We start from the raw sequence: 23568 nt of genomic DNA, 5'->3' as shown, positions 1-23568 counted from the left end.
AAGCTGGGATTAAAATGGGATGTTTTCTTAGGAATATCCCTTAGGTGCTAGGAGCCTAACATAAAGGCACTCCACATGAAGTCCTCAGAGAGAGGTATAAGGGCCGCCCTGCTCGATGCTGTGTGAAAGTCTCGATTCCTGTGGAAGGAAAATGTGACTCAGCGGCTGGTGTCTGGTGAACAGGTGTGGTGGGAAATGCAGAGATCCATCCATGGGCAGAGCAGCCTGAGAGCTGGACCAAGTGGCCAACTGCACCCGGCAGGAAAAAAAAACAAAATTGTATCTTTAAATGGGGATGAGATTATCTTTAAATGGGGATTATATTATGTTTAAAAGTCTCTGGGAGATGCAATGCCCTTAATATCATCCTGTCAGTTGCATTAGATGAAATTAATTTCCATGTCAGTAGGAAGGGATGAGGCCAGTGGAGAGCTGCTTTTGTGAGTGGGCTCCTAGTGTTGTTCTGTATTAAACAACAGGGACTCTCCAGCTTAACCTTGGGCATCACCCTTCTAGGCAATAGTTTCTTTCTTGACCAGGTATTTATGTTTTTACAGAGAAAGAAGAGTTTGTGCACTTTGAAGAACTGTTCTTTCTTCATTGGACTGAACTTACAAATGATAGTTTATTTTTTTTTTTTACCTTGATATGTTTTCTATATTGAAAAAGATAAAAACAATAAAGTGAAAGTATGACAAAGACAAAAATAAATATCTCTGCTTTTTAAAAATTTTCTTTATTTATTGAGCGTGAGAGGGCATGTGTGAACAGGAGAGGGGCAGAGGTAGAAAGAGAGAGAGACCTCAAGCAGACTCCATGCTGAGCATGGAGTCCACTGCAAGACTCATTCTCTTGATGCTGAAGTCATGAACTGAGCTGAAATCAAGAGTTGGATGCTTAACAGAGCCACCCAGGTGCTCCTATCTCTGCTTTATTTTTTATTACAACTGCTGAACCATACATTCAAGGGCAAGTTCCTTTACCTCATTCTGAGTGGTTTGATGCATTCTGTAGTATTTTGAAGGCATTACTTAAGTGTCTTTCTCCATACCCTTCAGATCATTGCAGAACTAGATTCTTCTCTATTAAAACATGATTGTCCCAGAAAGGTGCAAAAAATATCTTTTCTAGTACCAAAATCATTTGAGGCTTTTTACCCAACTCACCTCTCTTCCCAGGGTCTTGGATTGGTAAGGGAAGTATCTGAGTGTTGGCTCCCTAGCAGTGGTAAAATGAACACCGAGAAGATAACAGGTGCTCTGAGAGTACTGGATATGCTGTGAGGGTGAACAGGTGTGATATGGCATTAGACAACCCTCCTTTCCCCTTTCCCACCTGATAATTGGTGCTACCTGTGAATCATAAGAGTTCCTGTTTCTATACCTGGCCAGGCATCCCAAGGGGTCGCCCTTATTATCTGATCTGGTGTGTATAAGAGGCTGCTAGGCCAGGGTCAGAATTTTTACAGATCAGTCAGAAGAATTCAGATTTTTTTTTTAAGATTTATTTATTTATTTATTTATTTGACAGGCAGAGATTACAAGTTGGCAGAGAGGCAGGCAGAGAGAGAGAGGAGGAAGCAGGCTCCCTGCTGAGCAGAGAGCCCGATGCGGGGCTCCATCCCAGGACCCTGGGATCATGACCTGAGCCGAAGGCAGAGGCTTTAACCCACTGAGCCACCCAGGCGCCCAAGAATTCAGATTTTAATTGTGTAAGTACCTAGACTCCTGGATCTAGAATTTATTTTCATTATGAATTTTTAAAGGTATTATCTATCTATTTCTTTCTTTCTTTCTTTCTTTCTTTCTTTCAAACTCTTTTTTTTTGCTTAAAGACATTTTTGACTGCCTCTGTAGTATATTAACTTGACCTCATCTGTAGTCTTGGTGTTGCCAATGTCAGTCATCAGAGTGATATTTCCCAGAGTGGAATCACATCCATTCTCCTTCAAAGTGAATGATAAGCTCTAATTATTAGAAATCTTCACTGAGCTTGCTGCAAGCCTCCATATTTGGGATTAGAACTCAATCCTCAGGCAGGGTGGAAACTCTGAATATGACCTCGACTTGCCTTATCAAATGGCTGTGAGGTATCTCTTATATGTCCTTCATTGGCACTCTTACTATGTATTAAGCTTGACATCAACTCTATCCTGAAACACTGAGCCAGCAAGTGACATGACATCCCCTTCAGACTTTGATCTCTCTTCTGATCTCTTCAACTTAATCTCTCTCATTTTTCCCCTAGAAGAGGAGAGTTTCACCTCCTTTGGCCAGTGACAGCATGACATACCAGAACAGGAGTATTTTTCACCCAACCACATTCTTCCTCGTTGGAATCCCGGGTCTGGAAGGGGTCCATGCCTGGATCTCCCTGCCTTTCTGCTCAGTTTACCTTGTGGCCTTACTGGGCAATGCCACAATTCTGCTGGTCATCAAGATGGAGCAGAGCCTTCAGAGGGAGCCCATGTTCTACTTCCTGGCCCTTCTTTCAACTATCGATTTGGCCCTTTCCACAACCTCTGTGCCCCGCATGCTGGGTATCTTCTGGTTTGATGCTCATGAGATTAACTTTGGGACTTGTGTGGCCCAGATGTTTTTGATCCATGCCCTCACTGGAATGGAGGCTGAGGTCTTGCTGGCCATGGCCTTTGACCGCTATGTGGCCATCTGTGCTCCACTCCACTATACGACCATCTTGACATCCCGGGTGTTGGTGGGTATCAGTGTGTTCATTGTGTTTCGTCCAGTTCTGTTTACACTTCCCATAATCTATCTCATCTACCGCCTGCCCTTCTGTCAAGCTCGTGTAATACCTCATTCCTACTGTGAACACATGGGCGTTGCAAAACTGTCCTGTGGAAACATCCGTATCAATGCCATCTATGGGCTTTTCATGGTCTCTCTCTTTCTGCTGAACGTGGTCCTTATTGGCATCTCTTACATCTACATTCTGCGAGCTGTCTTCCGCCTCCCATCACAGGATGCTCGGCTAAAAGCGCTCAGCACGTGTGGCTCTCACGTTGGGGTCATCTGTGTTTTCTATATCCCCTCAGTGTTCTCCTTCCTCACTCATCGATTTGGACACAACATACCACGCTACATTCACATTCTTGTTGCCAACCTCTATTTGGTTATCCCACCTTCACTCAACCCCATCATTTATGGTGTAAGGACCAAACAGATTCGAGAGCGAGTGCGCCATGTCTTTGCTAAAAAGTAGGTACTCTTGCCTTTGTTTACCAAGAATTTTGACCTAGCAGGGGAAATGTGGGCCCATTTGATGTTTTTTTTCTGTCTAAATTTAGTGCTGCCAAATTATATTCTGGAGCATTTGATCTTGTCCCATTGTTGATACTATGATTTGAATAATCTTTAAAATATTTCAAGTTCAAGGACCAAATAATGCAGTTGTTGAAATTTAGCCTCTTTTTAGTTCTTTTTCAGTAGAATACAATATTTATAGGACTAACATAGTAAGAAGTGGATGTCAATTTAGACTAATATCTATCTATATAATAAATGAAGAAAATTCCTTTCAACCATGTTTTTCCTAGAGAGAAACTAGAAATATATTTTGGATTCAGATATTAATCTAATTTCATTTTTTCTGTGAAATATGAGTAAAATGTAATCAATTAATGTGCAATTTTTTAAATTAATCCTTGCTTTTTCATCCTAGATAAGATGTGGGGTAGAATATATGATTTCTAGAATGACACTGTGAAGGCAAAGGAATCTCACAACTCAATTTTGTCCTACCTCTTGGAACTTGCACAGAAGTATGATTTCACAAACTACCTTTAGTTCTATCCCCTGCCAACTCACCTCTCTTCAATGCTAATGTTTTTTTTACTTGTTCCTCCAGTGATGAATCTTATTGTGTACTATGTGAAAACCAGGCAAATTAGAGTAAAGAGTTCTAGCAAAATTATGACAGAAGCAGATATAATAGTCATATATTATAGAAAACATATCTTGGGAATGTCTTGGAGTTTAAAGGTGAGTTGAGGAAACCTAGTATTTGCCACAAATAATTGTCAATGTATTTTTCTTGTTATTATCATCAGATTTATCTAATTCAAACTGGATACTAAACAAGGACATAAAACAAAAAAAAATGGGAAGTGTGTTTTCTGAGGTCTCTATCCTAGTTAAAAAAAAATGAAAATATCAAATGTCATCTCTCTATAAATTCCAGTCAAGATGGGATATGGTACCTCATCTTTCTACCAGAAATGTATTTTTAATCCTATTCAATCTATCTATACTAAATTCTTTTGATTCTAGACCCAAATTATATCATAATTCATCTCCTCACTATCTCCTTTTTAAGCCCCCTAATGTGTCACCAGCATGTCTGTAGCAAATCATTGCAATAACCTCCATGGTCTCTAAATGGTTACTTTTGCTGCTTTCTAAATGGTTTTCTATGTAAGATGAAAGTTCTCTTTTTATTTTTTTTAAAGATTTTATTTATTTATTTGACAGAGAGAGATCACAAGTAGGCAGAGAGGCAGGCAGAGAGAGAGAGGAGGAAGCAGGCTCCCTGCTGAGCAGAGAGCCCGATGCGGGACTCGATCCCAGGACCCTGAGATAATGACCTGAGCCGAAGGCAGCGGCTTAACCCACTGAGCCACCCAGGCGCCCCAAAAATTCTCTTTTTAAAAGAAAATTTGAATGAAACACTATGTCTTTTAAATATGTACTCTAACTTCTTTGGAATTTGAATTAAAACTCTAAGTACATACTAAAAATCTACGCATGTCCTTGGCCCTCTCTCTCTCTCCAATATTATCAGATAAACTACAGCTACAGTGGCATTCTGAAAATTTGGTGAATGTACAAATATTTCTGTTTCTTTTAGGTTTTCACATCTGACCCTTATTCTTAGATGATCTTGTCCTCAATTTCTTTTAACTCTTTATTATTCATTTTTAAAGTTTCATCATAATTTCATAGTAGATTACCTGAGCTCTCACAGTTCAAAGTATGACCCTCCTTTTAAAGAAACTTTTATTGCTTATTTATTCTTTATTCTTCATTTTACTTATTACTATGATTTTCAATTACAGATGTATCTTATAGGTTTTTTATTTCTACTTTCTAAATAGAGTGTGCTATTAGTGGGGGGAAAGACATACCTGTTTTCTTTATGTCTCTGTGCTTAATATGTAGGATAATTCCAGCACAGAATATGCCTCCAACAAATAACTGTTAACAAATGGATGTGGAAATGAGGCCAGGTTTTATAAAGGGAGTTGTTTGTTGAAGAGTTCAGAAATACTCCATTCATATGGGATATAACTTTCTTAACTAGTTTATTTCAAAAGTAGGCATAGCACAGATGCTCACAGATTTTGAAAGTAGGAAAAATATGGGATTAAGGAGGAATTTTTTGTCTTGGGATTGATGGGTGACTTATAGTCCACATTCTCCTCCTAATGTGACTTAAAAACCTTGTGAATCACAGAAAATATTTCTTACATTTTCTTATCCCCACTCATCGACCAAAGTTTTCTCTACCAACCACACCAGTTGTAATCTCCTACACTTACATCCTCAGGTAAATAAAGCAACAACTTCCATCAATAACAAATGCTTAATAATAATAACCAGCCTGTAAGGGGATAGCATCTCACAATTAATAAAAAAACTTTCAGATATAAGCATTGCATTTGAAATGCTAATATATACAAAATATATTTCTAGGCAATTTCAGGCACACTTTCTATTTTGATTCTCACAATAACTAATTAAATAAATAATTCTTCCTATTTTTTCCATTGAAGAGATTGAGGCTCTCAGAGATTACTTTACTCAATTCCCACACATACAGGAAATCAAAGCTGGTAGTCATCTTATCTTTTATACCCCAGGATAGTATTATTTGGCTACATTTTAGCTTTCACATTCAGCATTGCATCTGTTTCCACAATTCTATCTCAGATCAGGGAGCTAAGTGCCTCTGTGCCTGAATAACATCACAGATGTAACCATGGGCACTGAGGGATATAACTCACCAGCACATGTTGACATCCTTTATTAATTGTTAGAAATGGAAGCTCATATTTTCCCAGTGTGAAGATAGGCAGTATGAAGTGAATGCTTTGAGTGTATGTTAATAGGAGGAGGGATAATAAAATGGATTTAAAGCCTATCAATTCTCATGGTTTATTGTACAGGCATGTCACACTCAGTACAATTTATATTTCAGGTTGTTTCCGACCTTCTTGATAAAATAAGACAAAAGCAAGATGAGCTACAAAAATGTCAGTAAGAATGGGAGGACTTTATGGTCACCCTGATTATTCCCACATGTTCCTGGAAGAATGAAAGCCTAACTCTGGGCCTCGTAAAACAATGGTTCTCAACTGGGAAAAATTTGGCCACCAGAAGACATTTAGCAATATCCAGAAACATTTTTGGTTTTTGCAACCTGGGAGGTCTGTTATCATTTACTGGGCAAAGATTAGGGAGGATGCCAACCCATTTTACAGGATGCACTCTACAATGCACAGTAAAGCACACTCTATAATCCTCCCCAAAATAACTATCCAGCCCAGATATCAGTGTCAGAGATTAGGAGTGGTGTTCTAAATGTAACTGTCAAACAAGAAATGGTTAACCCCATGGTTACACAGATTGCCTTGAGCTAGACTACACAGAACTTCAGCATAATCTGCTGTCAGGGCAGTCCCTCAGAAAGGCACTCAATGGAAGATGGAGAAAACTTCTGGAAAAGCAAAAGAATCCACTTTCAAGATGCTAAAACACTCTTCCTTTATAAGAAGAAACAGCAAAGACATATGGAATGCATATAAACTTGACCAGGGGATAATAGTTTAAAGATTTTTAAAATTATGATATTTTGTGGTTTTGTTTTTCTATTGGATATTAGCCAATTATGAGAGATTTGGCGAAGACATTGCAAGGGATGATACACATATAAAATTAAAAGGACAAAAAAGAGCCATTATTTCCTAGATGTATTAGGTCTGAGAATCAGGCAAAAAGAATATTTCTTTGTGATACTGGAGTTATGTGAGCAAATTAGTGTAATTTTCTCCTTTTCTTTTACTATTTTTTAAATGTATTTGACACAGAGAAAGAGAGAGAAATCACAAGTAGGCAGAGAAGCAGGTGGTTGGGGGAGGAGGGAAGCAGGCACCCTGCTGAGCAGAGAGCCCGATGAGGGGCTCGATCCCTGGACCCTGAGATTATGACCTGAGCTGAAGGCAGAGGCTTAACCCACTGAGCCATGCAGGCACCCCTAGTGTAATTTTCAAAATAGGTGAGTATTTGCTTGTGTAGCTTAAACATCTTAGTGTTATTAGGGCCCTTTAGCATATTTTCCTCATAGATAACCTTGTAAATTAAAACCTAAAGTAAGTTGGGAATCTACACTTTCTAGACTTCAGTTCTGATGTGCAAAAGTGAGTGCCCAGTTGCATAAAATCAAAGACACACTGATTGTAAACAGCATTCCAATTTCGGAGATCTTAAAATGTCAAGAATGTGCATCTTAGAATACATAAAATATAGTGTTATTTCTATATAAAAGTTGTTCCTGGTCATTTTATCTAAGAATATTTTCAAAATCAGGCAGGTTCTACAAATCTTAGATTCATCAATGGTAAAAAACTCGGCATAAATGCCTCCATTTCTTATACATGTTTAGAAAATAATTGCTGTGCAGTGTTCTCTTTGTCTATCTTTTCCCCTCTCTCATGTAAGGGTCTGCCCCTCCCAGAGGAACTTGCTTGTGGACTCTGGATGTAGGGTCAGGGCAGGCTGGGTGTAGACATTCAATCGGTGGGGCGCGAGTATATCCACTAGGATGAATTTATATCCGATTGGCCACCTATGTAGGGGTGGGGTTCAACCAACCCCATAAAGGTTGGTGTGCTAGGCTGTCAAGCAAGCAGGAGAGCTGTGGTGGGAGCAGAAGGAAGAGTCTGAGGAACGGAAGAGCTGTAACAGCTCTTGTAAGAGCTATAACCATCGCCGGAGGTCCCTCTGCTGGCAGTCTCCAGTCCCCTGCAGCCTCCGGCGGCCCCGAGTCGCCGCCTGCAGCCTCCAGCCACCTGCAGCTTCCAGCCACCTGCGGTCCCGCCTCCTGTGGCCACCAGCCGCCTCCAGCCGCCTGTGGCCCCGCCTCCAGCGGCCCTGAGCTGCCTGCGGTCCCTCCTTTGGAGGCCCCGCATCCAGCAGCCCCAAGCCGCCTGCTGCCTCCAGTCCCCTGCAGTTTTGAGTGGCCTGCCTTCCCTGCCTTCCACTGCCTGCAGCCTCCAGCCGCCTGCCTTCAGCAGCCCTGAGCTGCAGCCTCCAGCAGTTGCGACACCAGCGGACCCTCGCCACCAGTGGTCCCAAAACACCAGCTGTCCAGTGGTCAGCGGTCCTGATACCTGCAGCCCCTGGATGCCAGCGGTCCAAGACGCCAGTGGCCCTGAGATGCCAATGGCCTCTAGCCTCCAGCAACCTCGCTGCAAAATGCCTCGCCACCCTGAGCCATGAGCGACCTTGTCCGCAGTGGTGGCCTCCTCTGGGTGACAGCCTTGTCAGAGTGGCATCGTGGGGAGCAGAGTCTGTGTCATCCGGGTTGTCCTCTTTGTCATCGTCGCTGTCATCATTGCCTCTTCATCGTCGGAGCGGCCTTGTCTGGGAAGCGGTCTTGTCCAGAATGGCCTCTTCTTGGGAGCGGCTCTGATCATGGAGGGGCCTCATCTGCGGAGCAGCTTCATCTAGAGCAGCCTCCTCCCGAGCGACCTTGTCGGGATCATCATCATTGCCTTTTCGTAAGAGATAGCCCTGACCGGTCAGTTTGATTCTTGATGCTTGGCGCGAAATAAAGTTTTGCTTGACCTTCGCTTTGTATCAGTCTCGTTCCTTTTATCACAGACCCTAACATCTCACAGGCATTCTGTTTCTATTTCTGCATGACCATTCATTTTTTCCCCTGAGATTTTTCAGTTTCAGTTGAAGATGTTCTAGATTTTGCTTTTGCCATTTCAAGCTGTTTGATAACTTGTTGATCAAAGAAACAGTCCAAGATTCTCATTATAACTGCATATTAGAGTGCTCAGTGAAGACATACACTTAATTATGTGCCATTATTTAATTCAAAAACCATTTGTTAAATACCTACTTTGTTGCACTTTACTACATGATTATGCAAAGATGATTAATGGAATGAGAAAATATTCTATAACACATTGTAATTCATTAATTATAATCGACCTCGTGAATTTAATTCTAGTATAAACACTGTTGGTTTTCTTTTTTGTAATGTGACTCCCTTAAGTTTGGTTGCTAAGGCAACCACTTCAAAGGGACAATCCACTTCGAAGATAAATGTATTGACAGCCACTGAACTAGATAAATGCCAGGCTCTCCACTCTACCCCAGCCCTCACATCTACCCACAAGGCTCCTTTGTTTTAGAGATCTTGATTGATTTCCATAAGTGAACACTTGGGCCATTTATTTTTTCTATACCTTCAATGTACATTCTGGCTTTTATGTTTTATAATCACATATAAAGAGTGAACACATAAAACCCTGAGTCCCAACAAGAGCAGAACCCCAGTCCTGTGCCATGTGCTGGCAAATGAGCTAAGAAAAATGTTGGTAAATAGCTATTGAATCTCATTATGACCTCCAAGCTCTTATCATATTCTATTTTCTCTATCTGTGTCTGCATTATGAGCTCAGGCCTAGATCCATGTCCCCTGAGTCAACCAACCCCTTAGAAGATTTTCCATGAGGTGTGTGGTGTTATTCTCCAAACAGTTCTTGCTTATAGCCATCCCCAAGGACTCTCTTGGCTTCATAAGATATTGTCTACAAAGCACAAAAGGGAGTCTATAAATTCTTTCCTGATTCTGATCTCTTCCTTCCCATTGACTTGGGGGTGGAGTGTTACATTGTTTTTAAAAAAGGTCAGAAGGACATAAGATATAAATCTACTCTTTCAGAATATTTGACATCATTTCATTCTACTCTCTATCTCTTTGGATCCTGAAAAGAAGGGCTAGATGTTAAAACAAAAGCAAAACAGGGAGCGCTTGGGTAGCTCAGTCAGTTAAGTCTCTGACTCTTGGTTTCATCTTAGGTCATGATCTCAGAGTTGTGAGATCCACACACAGTCAAGAGCTTGGAATAACTCTCCCTCCCACTCTGCTCCTACCCCTGCTTTCTCTTTCTCCCTTGAATAAGTACATACATACATACATACATACTTTAAAAAAGGGCAAATCAAAAGATTTGCTCATGGAAATTGAGACTCTTTCAGAATTACCAAAGACAGATAGAATGTACATGCTGATGGGAGTGTGTCCTGGCAAATTTCAGAAATACCCAGTCTGAATGAGATGTGTGAGAAGGGTCTATAGCTCAAATATCGCATGATTCTTTTTCCTTTATGTCCCAGTGGCAGATAGATACAGGACTCTGGGCAGATTATTTTACCTCTTTAAGATTTGGTTTTTATCTGTAAAATGGATAAAATTATAGCATAACAACACAAATGAGAAAAAACTACCTAAACCATGTAGCCCGGTGTTATATTACTACATAAAAGATTTAAATAATAAATATGTGATAAAATAATTACATTTATGGATGCTTGCCAAATACATTTAAATTAAATCTCAATAATACCTAGTTCTATAAAAATAGTCTTCAAGACAATTATGAAACCAAGGCCAGAAAACAAATGGTCAGTCTGTAAGTCTATCATCATAATTTTGGTCAAATCTAAGAGTCAGAAAAGCAAGTAAGTTCTATGGCTCAGATAAGGAGTTTCAAAAGGTGGGCAAACTCCTAAAATGGTGAATATCATGTATTTATTTGCAACTGTGGTCTTTCTCTTGTGTCCTAAACACTCATTCTTAATAAGATAAGTGTCCCAAAGGAAAACAATCCTTGGATAATACTGTGGGTGTTCACCCATTTGGAGGTTGAGAAGAAGAGGAAAATCCAGAAAAATGCAGCTAGTATGATACTGAAACACAATGAGATTATACTTTAGTAAAAGCCAATTTTCTCTCATATTCTCAACATTCTTGGAAAACTCTGAGAGTCAACTCTGACAGGTAATTAAAAATGAGAGAGATTGTACTTAACTAATGAATCATTGAACACTACAACAAAAACTAATTATGTACTATGCAGTGGCTAACTGAACATATTAAAAAAAGTAATACTCAAAAAACTATACAAAAATTATAGCATGAGTTAATAAATTAATGAATGTTTTTGAATTTAAAAAATGAGGTAGATTGTGTGGATGATTCCATGGACAGTCAATAATGACTGATCATTAAGAAAATGGGGGGAAAAACTTAATAAAGTTAATGACTTTGAAAAAGACAGACACTCCTTTGGACAAACAGCCAAGGAATTGTGTTTCCATATGTTAACAAGCACAAATATTTGTTAGTAAGGAACACCAAACGAGGAATCTAAAGGAAATCAAAAGATCAAAATTCACATATATATTGTTTCACAAAATATATGAAGTTTAGTCTAAAAAGACACAGCTAATGAAGAAAGCATTACTGTCTTCAACTTTGGGGAATTACATTCAATTAAATAAATAATTATGAAGTTGCAACTATGCTTCACTAGTAAAAATGCTAGGCTCTGGACATGCAACCATGAACAGTGTACACATGAGTCCCTACCCTTATATTCCAGAGTAGGAGAAGACAGACATCAATTTAGAACTAATGGGGGAGTTTATCTTTGTGTATGGTGCAAGAGAATAGTCAAGTTTCATTCTTCTACACATAGCTGTCCAGTTTTCCCAGCACCATTTATTGAAGAGACTGTCTTTTTTCCATTGTATATATTTTTTTTCCTGTTTTGTCGAAAATTATTTGACCATAGAGTTGAGGGTCCATATCTGGGATCTCTACTCTGGTCCACTGGTCTATGTGTCTGTTTTTATGCCAGTACCATGCTGTCTTGGTGATCACAGCTTTGTAGTAAAGCTTGTAATCAGGTAACGTGATGCCCCCAGTTTTATTTTTGTTTTTCAACCTTTCCTTAGCGATTCGGGGTCTCTTCTGATTCCATACAAATTTTTGGATTATTTGCTCCAGCTCTTTGAAAAATACCCGTGAAATTTTGATCAGAATGGCATTAAAAGTATAGATTGCTCTAGGCAGTATAGACATTTTAACAATGTTTATTCTTCCAATCCAAGATCATGGAATCTTACACTGTACACAAAGATAAACTCAAAGTGGATAAAAGACCTCAACATGAGACAGGAATCCATCAGAATCCTAGAGGAGAACACAGGCAGTAACCTCTTTGATATCAGCCACAGCAACTTCTTTCAAGATATGTCTCCAAAGGCAAAGGAAACAAAAGCAAAAATAAACTTTTGGGACTTCATCAAGATCAAAAGCCTCTGCACAGCAAAGGAAACAGTCAACAAAACAAAGAGAGAACCCATGGAAGGGGAGAAGATATTTGCAAATGACAGTACAGACAAAAGGTTGATATCCAGGATCTATAAAGAACTCCTCAAACTCAACACACACAAAAGAGACAATCATTAAAAAATGGGCAGGAAATGTTTATAGCAGCAATGGCCACGGTCACCAAACTGTGGAAAGAACCAAGATGCCCTTCAATGGATGAATGGATAAGAAAGATGTGGTCCATATACACTAAGGAGTATTATGCCTCCATCAGAAAGGATGAATACCCAACTTTTGTAGCAACATGGATGGTACTGGAAGAGATTATACTGAGTGAAATAAGTCAAGCAGAGAGAGTCAACTATCATATGGTTTCACTTATTTGTGGAGCATAACAAATAGCATGGAGGACATGGGGAGATTGAGAGGAGAGGGAGCTAGGGGAAATTGGAAGGGGCAGTGAACCATGAGAGACTATGGACTCTGAAAAACAGTCTGAGGGTTTTGAAGGGGCGGGGGGTGGGAGGTCAGGGTAGCAGGTGATGGGTATTATCAAGGGTACGGATTGCATGGAGCACTGGGTGTGGTGCAAAAATAATGAATACTGTTATGCTGAAAATAAAAAATAAATTAAAAAAATACTGTTAACCATAAAAAAAAAAAATGGGCAGAAGATATGAACAGACACTTCTCCAATGAAGACATACAAATGGCTATCAGACACATGAAAAAGTGTTCATCATTACTAGCCATCAGGGAGATTCAAATTAAAACCACATTGAGATATCACCTTACACCAGTTAGAATGGCCAAAGTTAGCAAGACAGGAAACAACATGTGTTGGAGAAGATGTGGAGAAAGGGGAACCCTCTTCCACTGTTGGTGGGAATGCAAGTTGGTACAGCCACTTTGGAAAACAGTGTGGAGATTCCTCAAGAAATTAAAAATAGAACTTCCTTGTGACCCTGCAATTTCACTACTGGGTATTTACCCCAAAGACACAGATGTAGTGAAAAGAAGGGCCATCTGCACCCCAATGTTTATAGCAGCAATGGCCACGGTCACCAAACTGTGGAAAGAACCAAGATGCCCTTCAGTGGACAGATGGATAAGGAAGATGTGGTCCATATACACTATGGAATGCTATGCCTCCATCAGAAAGGACGAATACCCGACTTTTGTAGCAACGTGGATGGGACTGGAAGAGATTATGCTGAGTGAAATAAGCCAAGCTGAGAGATTCAATTATCATATGGTTTCACTTATTTGTGGAGCATAACAAATAGCATGGAGGACAAGGGAAGATGGAGAAAAGATGGGAGTTGAGGGAAATTGGAAGGGGAGGTGAACCATGAGAGACTATGGACTCTGAAAAACAATCTGAGGGTTTTGAAGGGGCTGGGGTGGGAGGTTTGGGGAACCAGGTGCTGGGTATTAGGGAGAGCATGGCTTGCATGGAGCACTGGGTATGGTGCAAAAAACAATGAATACAGTTACGGTGAAAAGAAAAAAAAAGAACTAATGGCGGGAAATAATAAGTTATTTTGTGAAAATGGAATTAGATTCTGTACCTGCAGAGGAAAAAAAAATTGAATTACATATAATGCTTTGTGATAAAATGAAAAATATTGGACAGATTCCAAACTGGTTGGGTGCTGCTTCCTTCAGTGCATGGGAGAAGAATGAAGCACAAACAAGTGAAAGCTACAAGAGAAAGAAAGCAGAGGACGACAGTAGAAGAGACTTTTATTAGATAGAAACGGTGATCAACAGAAGAGTCGAAGAAGGCAAACGTTAGTCATATGCCTTGTAGATAAACAAGAAGGAAGGCAAAATATGTCTGAACAAGCAGTATAAAGTTTATAGTTGAACAAGCACATTCAAAGGACTTCTCTAACTAGCCACAGGCACTCTCGGGTAGGGGGGTGGGGAGATAACAGCAAAATGAAGCAGGTGACTAGGCAGCGATCTGCCCTGAGTGGGCCTGGCATCCCCCACTGCTCAGCTTCAAGGCCATATATACCGTCCTCTCCCGCAGAGGCCTGTTGCCAGTATGTGTTTTTCTTAAGGCTGTATCTAAACGTGCTTGGTAACTAGTAAAATTTCCCATGGGTTATATTTTAAGTAATACATTGTTCTGAAGGACCGTTGCAGTTGGGAAACAAAAACAATAAGTGTAAATTAGGCCTACTGTTGACAAATTAGAATCTCACTCACTCTACTAATTATTTTAATAATTGTGTTTACTGAGAATCAATTAAGTTTAGCTATTCTGCCCAGGGGTTAAAATCAATTTTGTAAGAACTCTTGATATACATGTTGGTAGTTAAAAATGGGTTGATGAACTATTTTAAAGTATTAAACTGGCATTTGTAGTATAAGTTTCTGAATTAGGACCCAAGCCACACATGTATGGAGCAGAAATACAGGGAATGGCCAATAGTAATTAAGAAACTAATAGTTCATGACTGAAGGCCATGGTGGGCCTTTCTTCTCCCCAAACTCAAACCAAATTACATTAGCAGATGGCTCTAAAACATGCCTGATGGACCTGAATAAAAAGAAGAGGGAAGAGATTCCCTTCTTAGAATATAAGGAAATCATTTTTCTGGGAGGTTAATTTTTCCTAGGTTGCATGGTCACATGGTTAGAAAGTGTAGTAAGTAGCAGAGATTTGGTTGGAACCAACTTTATCTTTTATCTGAATCTGAATTAAAACACTCTTGCTCTTGCAATACTGCACACCAAGTTTAGCTAGGTCTTTCTTACCTGGTTTCAGAAAATGAAATCTAGAACTAGAAGCATCCTAACACCTTGAAGTTATCCCTTGCCCACATACAGGGTTGAAGTTTCTTAGTCTCCCACAGCCTCCATTCTCAGCTAAGCATCCTGAGAATTCATCAGGGAATTCTCAGCCCCAGCAGAGGTCCACAAGGGAGAAGCTGCTTGAGCTCTTCAAAAAGACCCTGTATTTTAAGCAGAGAATATTCTTGTAGCTGTGTGAGCACTCATCCTGTGTTCTGATTGTTCTCTTCAGTTGTTGGTAGTGCCTGTGTATATTGCAGGAAGAATCTGAAGATGGTGACCAACACAGATGCTGATAATCTTGAATACCTTTGTGTGAAGTTATTTGAGGAGGAAGTCAGACTGTCCTTGAAATCGCTGCTCAACCCATATCTCCTCTTTCCTGCCATAGACATTAGAATGACATTCCTGTAACCCCAATAAACTGGAGTTGAAGGGACGCTCAAGGATGTATGATAGAGTCTCCTGGAGTAACAAGCCAATACTTCTCTGATCTGTTAATCTGGAGGTGAGTGCCTTGGAGAAGAAAATGTAGTCACTGCACTAAAAATTATGGTTTAATCCCTACTGCATCTCATCTCTTTTTTCTAACCATTCACTTATGTATTTATTCAGTACGCTTTATTAGATCCCAAATGTGTATTAGGGTTGCAAGTCTCTAGTCAGTCTTACAACAATTCCATCTCTTTGGTGGTAGGTATGGCTTATTTTGATCTTTCTTTTTCCCCCTCCCAAATCTTGCAAACTTGCCTCATACCCCCCCCCCCAAATAATATGCACATAATATATTTGGAAGGCAAGGTAATAGCAGAGTGAGAGAGATGATGGATGCAACTTCTCACTAAGCAGCAGAATGATCCTTCCCCGTCTGGAGATAGAGGAGTGAAACAGATCACCTCTAAATGTTGCTTCTCTTTCACAAACTTTGAAATGGCTCCCTGTAAGATGGATGGAAACAAGCTTCACTGTGAGTCTGGTGGCTGAAAAGCTACACATATCTTTAAACTCTTGTTTGCATCTCCCCTTTTCCCCTTCTTTCTTATCATTCCTTTTTAAAAGTTCTGTTGGCCATTTCCTGTCGTGATTTCGGATCACGACTGCATTGTTGCCTGTGCTGTCCAAGCCTGTTCTGCAAATGCTGTGATCGCCCCTTTTCCTTCACAGCTCCTCTCCCTCCCGCTGCCACCTCTCTTCTTCATTCTCTTTCCCTTTTCTAACTCTGGAATCACAACATAAGAGGGGTTTTATTATTCTATTAATTATTGCATTATTATTTTATTCTTACTTATTTTGATTAATACATGAATGGCAAAAGCTGGCTACAGACATTTCTTCTTTTTCCTCACTCTTCCATGTCCCTTTACAAAAGAAGTCTTTTGAAAGAGTACCCTGAACTCCCCATCTCTCCTCCTTAATATATCCTGGTATCTTCACTTATCCTCTAAGATTTTCTCTTAGAAGAAAACTACTAACAATATACAGTTTTTACTTACTCCTCCCCACTCATTGATAATTTCAGCCCTTATAATCTTTCTCCAATCTATCAACATAGTCTCTAACAATTAATGATAACCTCACCATTCTAAGTGCAATGTTTTTTTAGAAATTTTCATCCTTCTCTATCTTTTTTTAATAGGCACAGTGGTGACATGACTTTGGTGATAAAATACACTATTATTTTCATTTTGTTTCCCTGATTGTCCATTCTTTATCTCTTTAAGCTGTTTTAAGCTTTTTTATGCATATGATAAACATTATACTAGTCACACTGTATTAATATGCATACACCCCATTATAGTATGGCTTACAATAAATGTAATTGAATAAAAGTTCTGAAGGCAGAATTTAAATAGAGCCCAATTCAGGTATTGCACCCTCATTTCTACATCTAACACCAGCTTAACAGCCCTGATGTTGGAAACTCACAACTCTTGTGATATCTCCCAAAACAAAGCCCCAGTGTACCCTTTCCTAGAATTGTTTGTTTCCTGAAGATCTGTTTCTTCTCAGACATTTCTCAGTACCAGACTTCAGATTTGTGCAACACATTTTTCATCCTTAGTCACTGAAGGATTTTATGCAGATTCAGGAAAGGCATCACTGTGGCCACAAGTTATAAGCTCAAAGAGTTAAGTGACCATTTACTTAGTGCTTCCTCTGCATTCCCCTGAAGACTAAACATTGTGGAATAAAGCACAATCCCCAGCCAAATTAAAAATACATTTAAAGACATATGATAGGCACTTGATCCTAGTACACAATTTTGCAAAATCATGTATAGTACTAATTCCCTGTATATATGCTACAGATTCTGAATTCTTTAGTTGATTAAACTGGATTTTTCTAAGGGAGGAGCATATGAAAAAGGCCCCATCTGAGGTGACCTCATGAAACCCCTGAGAGTCCAACATGGGCAGACAAACCACCATAAGGCTAAATCCTAGGGCATCCATACACTACATAAGTCCCCATCCAAGACCCTCCAGAAAATGCTAATAGATCAAGTCCCCCAGTTCTTTCTCATTTCATCTGCAGACGCTTTCTCTCTCGCTGGTCCCAGGACACTTTGGTGAGTGAGAATTCAGTTCTATTACTCTCCAGAAATCCCATTCTTAACTGGAGGTTGGTGAATCCAAGATTTTAAAGCCATGACAATCTCTTATAATAGCAGCCTCCAAAAAGCCACTTTCTTCCTCATGGGCTTTCAAGGACTGGAAGATCTCCATGGCTGGATCTCTATTCCCTTCTGCTTCATCTACTTGACAGTTATTGTAGGAAACCTTACCATCCTCCACGTCATCCGTACTGATGTCACCCTCCATGAACCTATGTACTATTTCTTGGCCATGCTGGCCCTGACAGACTTGGGCCTTTGTCTATCTACACTGCCCACCGTGTTGGGCATCTTCTGGTTTGATGCCAGAGAGATTGGCATCCCCGCCTGCTTCACTCAGCTCTTCTTCATCCATACCTTGTCTCTGGTAGAGTCTTCAGTTCTACTGTCCATGTCCATTGACCGCTATGTGGCCATCTGCAACCCACTACGCTACTCCACAGCCTTGACACCCACATGTATTGTCAAGATGGGGCTGAGCTCAATGCTTAGAAGTGCCCTGCTTATCCTGCCCCTGCCATTCCTCCTTAAACGCTTCCAGTACTGCCGCTCCCATGTGCTGGCCCATGCCTATTGTCTGCTCTAGCATCATTGGCCTGCTCTAGCATCATTGTCAATCACATATATTGGATCTTTGTTGTGGCCTGCACTGTTGGCGTGGATTCACTGTTCATCTTCCTCTCCTATGCCCTCATCCTCCGCACTGTGCTAAGCATTGCCTCCCGCCAGGAGTGACTTCGAGCCCTCAACACTTGTGTCTCCCACATCTGTGCTGTGAGGCTCTTCTACATTCCCATGATTGGCTTGTCTCTTGTGCACCGCTTTGGTGAACATCTGCCCCATATTGTACACCTCCTCATGTCTTATGTGTATCTACTGGTACCACCTCTCACGAACCCCATTGTTCATAGTATCAAGACCAAGCAAATCCGCATCCGCATTGCTAAGAAGTTTGAATTTGTAAAAGCTCTTAGGGGTTGTCAATAAGATGAGTTAAGATGAAGGGAGGGAGTTCAGGGCATCAAGTCTATTGATATTTTTAGTTTCCAGTGAATCAATAGCAGATTACCTCCTCAAGCAGCTTCTAGAAACTTCCTGATGATTCCAGCTTGTTCCTCAGCTGCTTTTCAGAAAGTCAACAGTAACTCCCTGGAAAATTTCATCAGTCTTCCTGGAAAATTTCATCAGTCTTCCAACAAGTGGTTTTCCACCGACCAGCTTTAGCCTAATTGTGAACCAGCTTTGGCTCAGAAACCTAGGGAACTCTCTGTCATTCAATGAACTTCACTCACATTCTCTCCATCAACAACAAATGCTAGCCATGGGGCTGGTTCTTCCGCTGAAAACTTGTTTCTTCCTTGGAGACTCTCCTTCAGTCCTAGAGTACCCTTCATGATTCTTTCTTCCCACTCTTAGTTGATTCCCTGTTACTGTAATCTCTTGTTAATAAATAAATTAAACTTTTCTGTTAAATTCCTGTGTGGTTTCTTTCTTCTGATTGGACCCTAACACACCACTCATACAATTAGGATGCACAGGAGAAGAAATATTGCTTATATTCTTTCTTTCTTTTTTTAAGATTTTATTTGTTTATTTGACAGACAGAGATCACAAGTAGGCAGAGAGGCAGGCAGAGAGAGAGAGGGAAGCATGCTCCCCACTGAGCAGAGAGCCCGAAGCGGGGCTTGATCCTAGGACCCTGGGATCATGACCTGAGCTGAAGGTAGGGGCTTTACTCCACTAAGCCACCCAGGCATCCTGCTTATTTTTTTTCTAAATCATCTGTCTATCTGTCTTCTTCATAAACATCTGCCAACTAAATACATGGAAAAGTTGTAATAACAAGAATTTAAAAACCATGCTGAAATTAAAAACAAACAAACAAAAAACAAGATGAATTTTTGCATCAGTTTGTCTTAGTTCCATCCAATAATATTCTCTTTAGGTCCCTTTAGTGTCTCGCAGCTGGTATCTCCTCCAGGCAGCATCTTTATGTACAAGGTATTCCCTTATATTCTGCCTCTATCTTGTTTCTTTTCCCTGTTCTTTCGGGCTTGGATATATGGACCCTTTTGAGGGGGGAGTCTCTTCCCATATCATATCCCATTTTTCCCTCAAAGAAGCTGAGTAGCTAAGATTTAAAGAAGGCAGGATATCTTCCCTGTAATATGATCAAATTCTATGCTTCTTCCTAATCAAAGCTGTTCAAAGACTAAATCAGTCTCCCCCTCCCATAACATCTGAGACTCAAACCTATTTTCTTCCAAAACATATTGAACACAACTTTTTTTTTTCAGTACTTGTACTCAAATAAATACTGCTTCTGTGTTTTTATGGAGAGGGGATTTATTTCTGTTATCAAATATTTGTTAAATGGGTGAAGAAAAAGACTGGATGATAAGATACATGTTATGTATACATATACATATTATGGGATGAATTGTGCCCCCCATTCATATGTTGAAATCCCAGCCCTCAATACCTCAGAATGTAACTCTATTTGGAGGTAAGGTCTTTTGGAAGCCATTAAGTCAAACTCAGGCTTTCAGAGTTGGTCCTAAGCCAGTATGACTCATGTCCTTTATAAGAAGAGCAAGAGACATGAAAGATATTCATACACAGAAGAAAGGGCATGTGAGAACACAGAGAGAAGATGGCCATTTGCACTCCAGGGAGAGCGGCCTTGGAAGAAACCAAACCCTCAACAACTTGATACTGGACTTTATTGGCCTCAAGAACCATGAGAAAATAAATTTCTGTTGTTAAGCCAACTAGTCTGTGGTATTTTGTTATGTTATGGTGGTCCTAGCAAACTAACAAGAGGTAACTGTGTTTTGAAATGAATTCCAGGTAAAAGGTGAAGATGTATTTTTAATTATAGAGGGAATAAAAAACTCTGGAATCAGAGTTGAAAACAAATCATAAGGACAAGGATATGTGAAAAATCTTGGACTTTTGTGGTTGTCACTAATGTTAGTTTTTGATTCTGCATTATAGGGATAAGGCCCAGATATCTGCATTTTAACAGGCATTACAGGTGATTCTGATCCTGGTTATCTGGGGACTCTGATTTGAGAAATATTGCTTCACAACACTCAAGTGTGTCTACAATTTGCCTGACCAAAAATTAATGGAATGTGGCCACAAGAGAAATCCCAGAACATTCTAAGGGGACCAATCAAGCCAATTAATTGGAATAACCTCTTATGGTTAGTGAGGGGATTTGGACATTTCTTAATATTTATACTTTATATTCCCATTAGATTCAAGTACCTGGACACTAATTAGGTGAATAATGAAAACACTGAAACAGCCTCCACACCTCCCTATAAAATGTCTTGCCTGTCAGCTTTCAGAGTCTAAAAAATGGATGATTAATTCCTCATATCCCTGTATTGACATATAAAACTCCCTGGTTTAGCTATCCTTTGCAGGGGATCATGTTGCCTAGAAGGCTATAAGAATGAATTTGTTTCTCCAATTAGCTCCTGTATGTCTAGAAACATTGGGGCTGAGTTCTGTGTCTGTGTAGATCAGAGACAGGAAGAGAAAATGGAGTCTCTCAATGTAGGCAAGAGTCAGGAATATATATTTATATTCATACACACACACACACACACACACACACACACACACACATAGGGTTATTTGGGCACCAAAACTCAAAGCTGTAACAATATATCTAGGAACTTGGTCTGACTCTTTTCTTCTCCTTTAGTGATGGAGGAAGCACTGAATTAAAAAGGCCCTTTTAAGGTTACATAAGGTTATGGATATCCACAATACACATTGTCACAGCTGATGTGCATTAACTATAGAGTTATGATATATCATATATAAAACACTAACACTAACACCCATTCTGCTTCCCCAAAGTTACGGAGTTGTTCAAAATCTCATGAGATCTTTAAAAAGTAGCTACACTGTGTGACATCTTCTGGGCTTTTCATGTAGATATCTCCTAAGACTCTTCTCTTCTCTTTCCCTTATTCCCAGAGTATAAGATAATGAGGTCCAGGGAGCCAGTCCTAATAGGGAATTCATTAAAGATTCCTGAAAGAATCTTAGTGGGGACCTCAGACAATTTCATAAAAATCAGAGAATTCAAAGCCCACCCTCCAGTCTCTCCATATGCCCAAGAGCCTCTAGTATTAGCATTTCTTCTCCCCCGTTGCAAGACCCAGAGGCTCTAGACCTAGCTTTGGTATGTAGACAAATTTGTAGAGCCAAGAGGAGGTCCCAGAAAGCTCAGCCTGAGCTCTGGAGAAGGAAGGGAGAGAAGGACCTTTGAGGCACAAGAAAGGCTATAGAGGGTGCCTGTGGAAGGTGGTGACTACTGAAGTCAGATCTCGCTCACCAAACCCTGGTCTGGTTTTAGCACTAACTTAGCAAAGATACAATAGCTTTCTCACACTCATTCACTTCCTTTGTTTCCTGCCCAGAAGCAGTGTGATCATCTGAAAGAAAAGCTTGTCTGTGACCTGAAAGGATACTCTTGGGTGACTATGGAATCCAAGTGATAGAATTGGAAGCAGCCATTGAACTTGCCCAAAACCCCTAGGAAGTATTCTCCAAGAAGAACTGAGAGCCGGCCATTTGCTAAATTTCCAACTCCCTTCTACTCCAGACAGCTGCTTTTTCAACTGGTCAGGAACAATGAAATCCTCACCAAATCTGATAATTGAAACTCTGAAGACCTTTAAGTAAGAAGCCCTTAGAACAGTTACCTCACTAAGATCTCCCCAGACAACAAGCTAAAGGTGATCTTTCCTAGGCAGATACCTCCTGCTTCACTACTCCTGATTTTCTTTTATGTCCAGGTCTCTTCCTTCAACTTCCTTCAATACTCTCTCTCTGATCCCTATTCTGTCCCATGTCTTTTAAAATGTGACTCACAAACTCTGATTCCAAAAAGAGTCCATCTTGAGCTAAAAGAAGGTGGGGCACAAAGACTATTTCTATTATTTGTCATTCAATCTTCACCCATTTTAGGCTGTCTCAGCTTAAAAGCTGCCCAGAATGCTCCTTGGAACTCCAGAGATTTAAGGTTGAATTCCAGCTCTGTCAGTGATTGATGGTATGACTTAATATACATCATCAAATTCTATAAGCCTCTCCTCATTTGCAAATCAAGGTAATAATATTAACTTGCAAGGTTTTTCTTGCAATGTTATTTCTTTTGCAATGCTTCTAACACAGCATCTGGCAAAGAGTAGATGTGCATCAAGTATTATAAATAAACTTTTATATTATTAAACAATGTATATTCTTTCTTTATTACCTGTTTCATTTTCATGTCAAAAGATTTCCTGCCTTAAGTTTTATGACTTATATTGTTAACCACCATGTAGCTTGCCTGTAATATGACAGGTAAGTTTATCACAGCTCTTCTGAATTCATTTTGATGAACGAGGTGGTGATCACTGACCATGGCAGAAGCAGAAGCTGAGGAACAACACACAAGAGCCAATCTGTCCTTCAGGTGGACAGTGAGTTAATGACTCTGGCAATTAATTTCACTCTTATTTGGAGTGAGAAAGAAAATTTCTACATATATATTTGCATGTATGTCTCTAGTAAGTTTATTATTAACTTAGCTAAATAGCCAGAACATTTTTGGAGGTCTATTAAGCCCCTGACCTTATGCTCACTGCTTCTAGTTGACAGTGAATTGTCCTCTAACGCAGGAAGAAAGTGTAATGGTTGTTGAGATCCAG

General features: G+C 40.0%; 2 protein-coding genes across 2 annotated transcripts; both read left to right on the top strand.

Moving 5' to 3' along the window:
* Positions 1-2283: 2283 nt before the first annotated feature.
* On the top strand, positions 2284-3222 carry LOC131821000 (olfactory receptor 52J3-like). The gene has a single exon (XM_059156814.1). It carries the CDS (start codon positions 2284-2286, stop codon positions 3220-3222), a length of 939 nt encoding a protein of 312 aa, XP_059012797.1.
* Positions 3223-17885: 14663 nt separating this feature from the next.
* LOC131834207 (olfactory receptor 51G1-like) lies at positions 17886-18838 on the top strand. Its single transcript, XM_059178591.1, is given in 2 exon segments — positions 17886-18429; positions 18432-18838. Coding segments are annotated over 2 exon segments (951 nt in total).
* The last annotated feature ends 4730 nt before the right edge of the window (positions 18839-23568 follow it).

Source organism: Mustela lutreola, chromosome 1 (assembly GCF_030435805.1).
Source record: "Mustela lutreola isolate mMusLut2 chromosome 1, mMusLut2.pri, whole genome shotgun sequence".
In the NCBI taxonomy this organism is placed as follows: Eukaryota; Metazoa; Chordata; class Mammalia; order Carnivora; family Mustelidae; genus Mustela; species Mustela lutreola.
The sequence above is the reverse complement of the archived record's forward strand: the minus strand, read 5'-3'. Positions and strand labels throughout refer to the sequence as shown.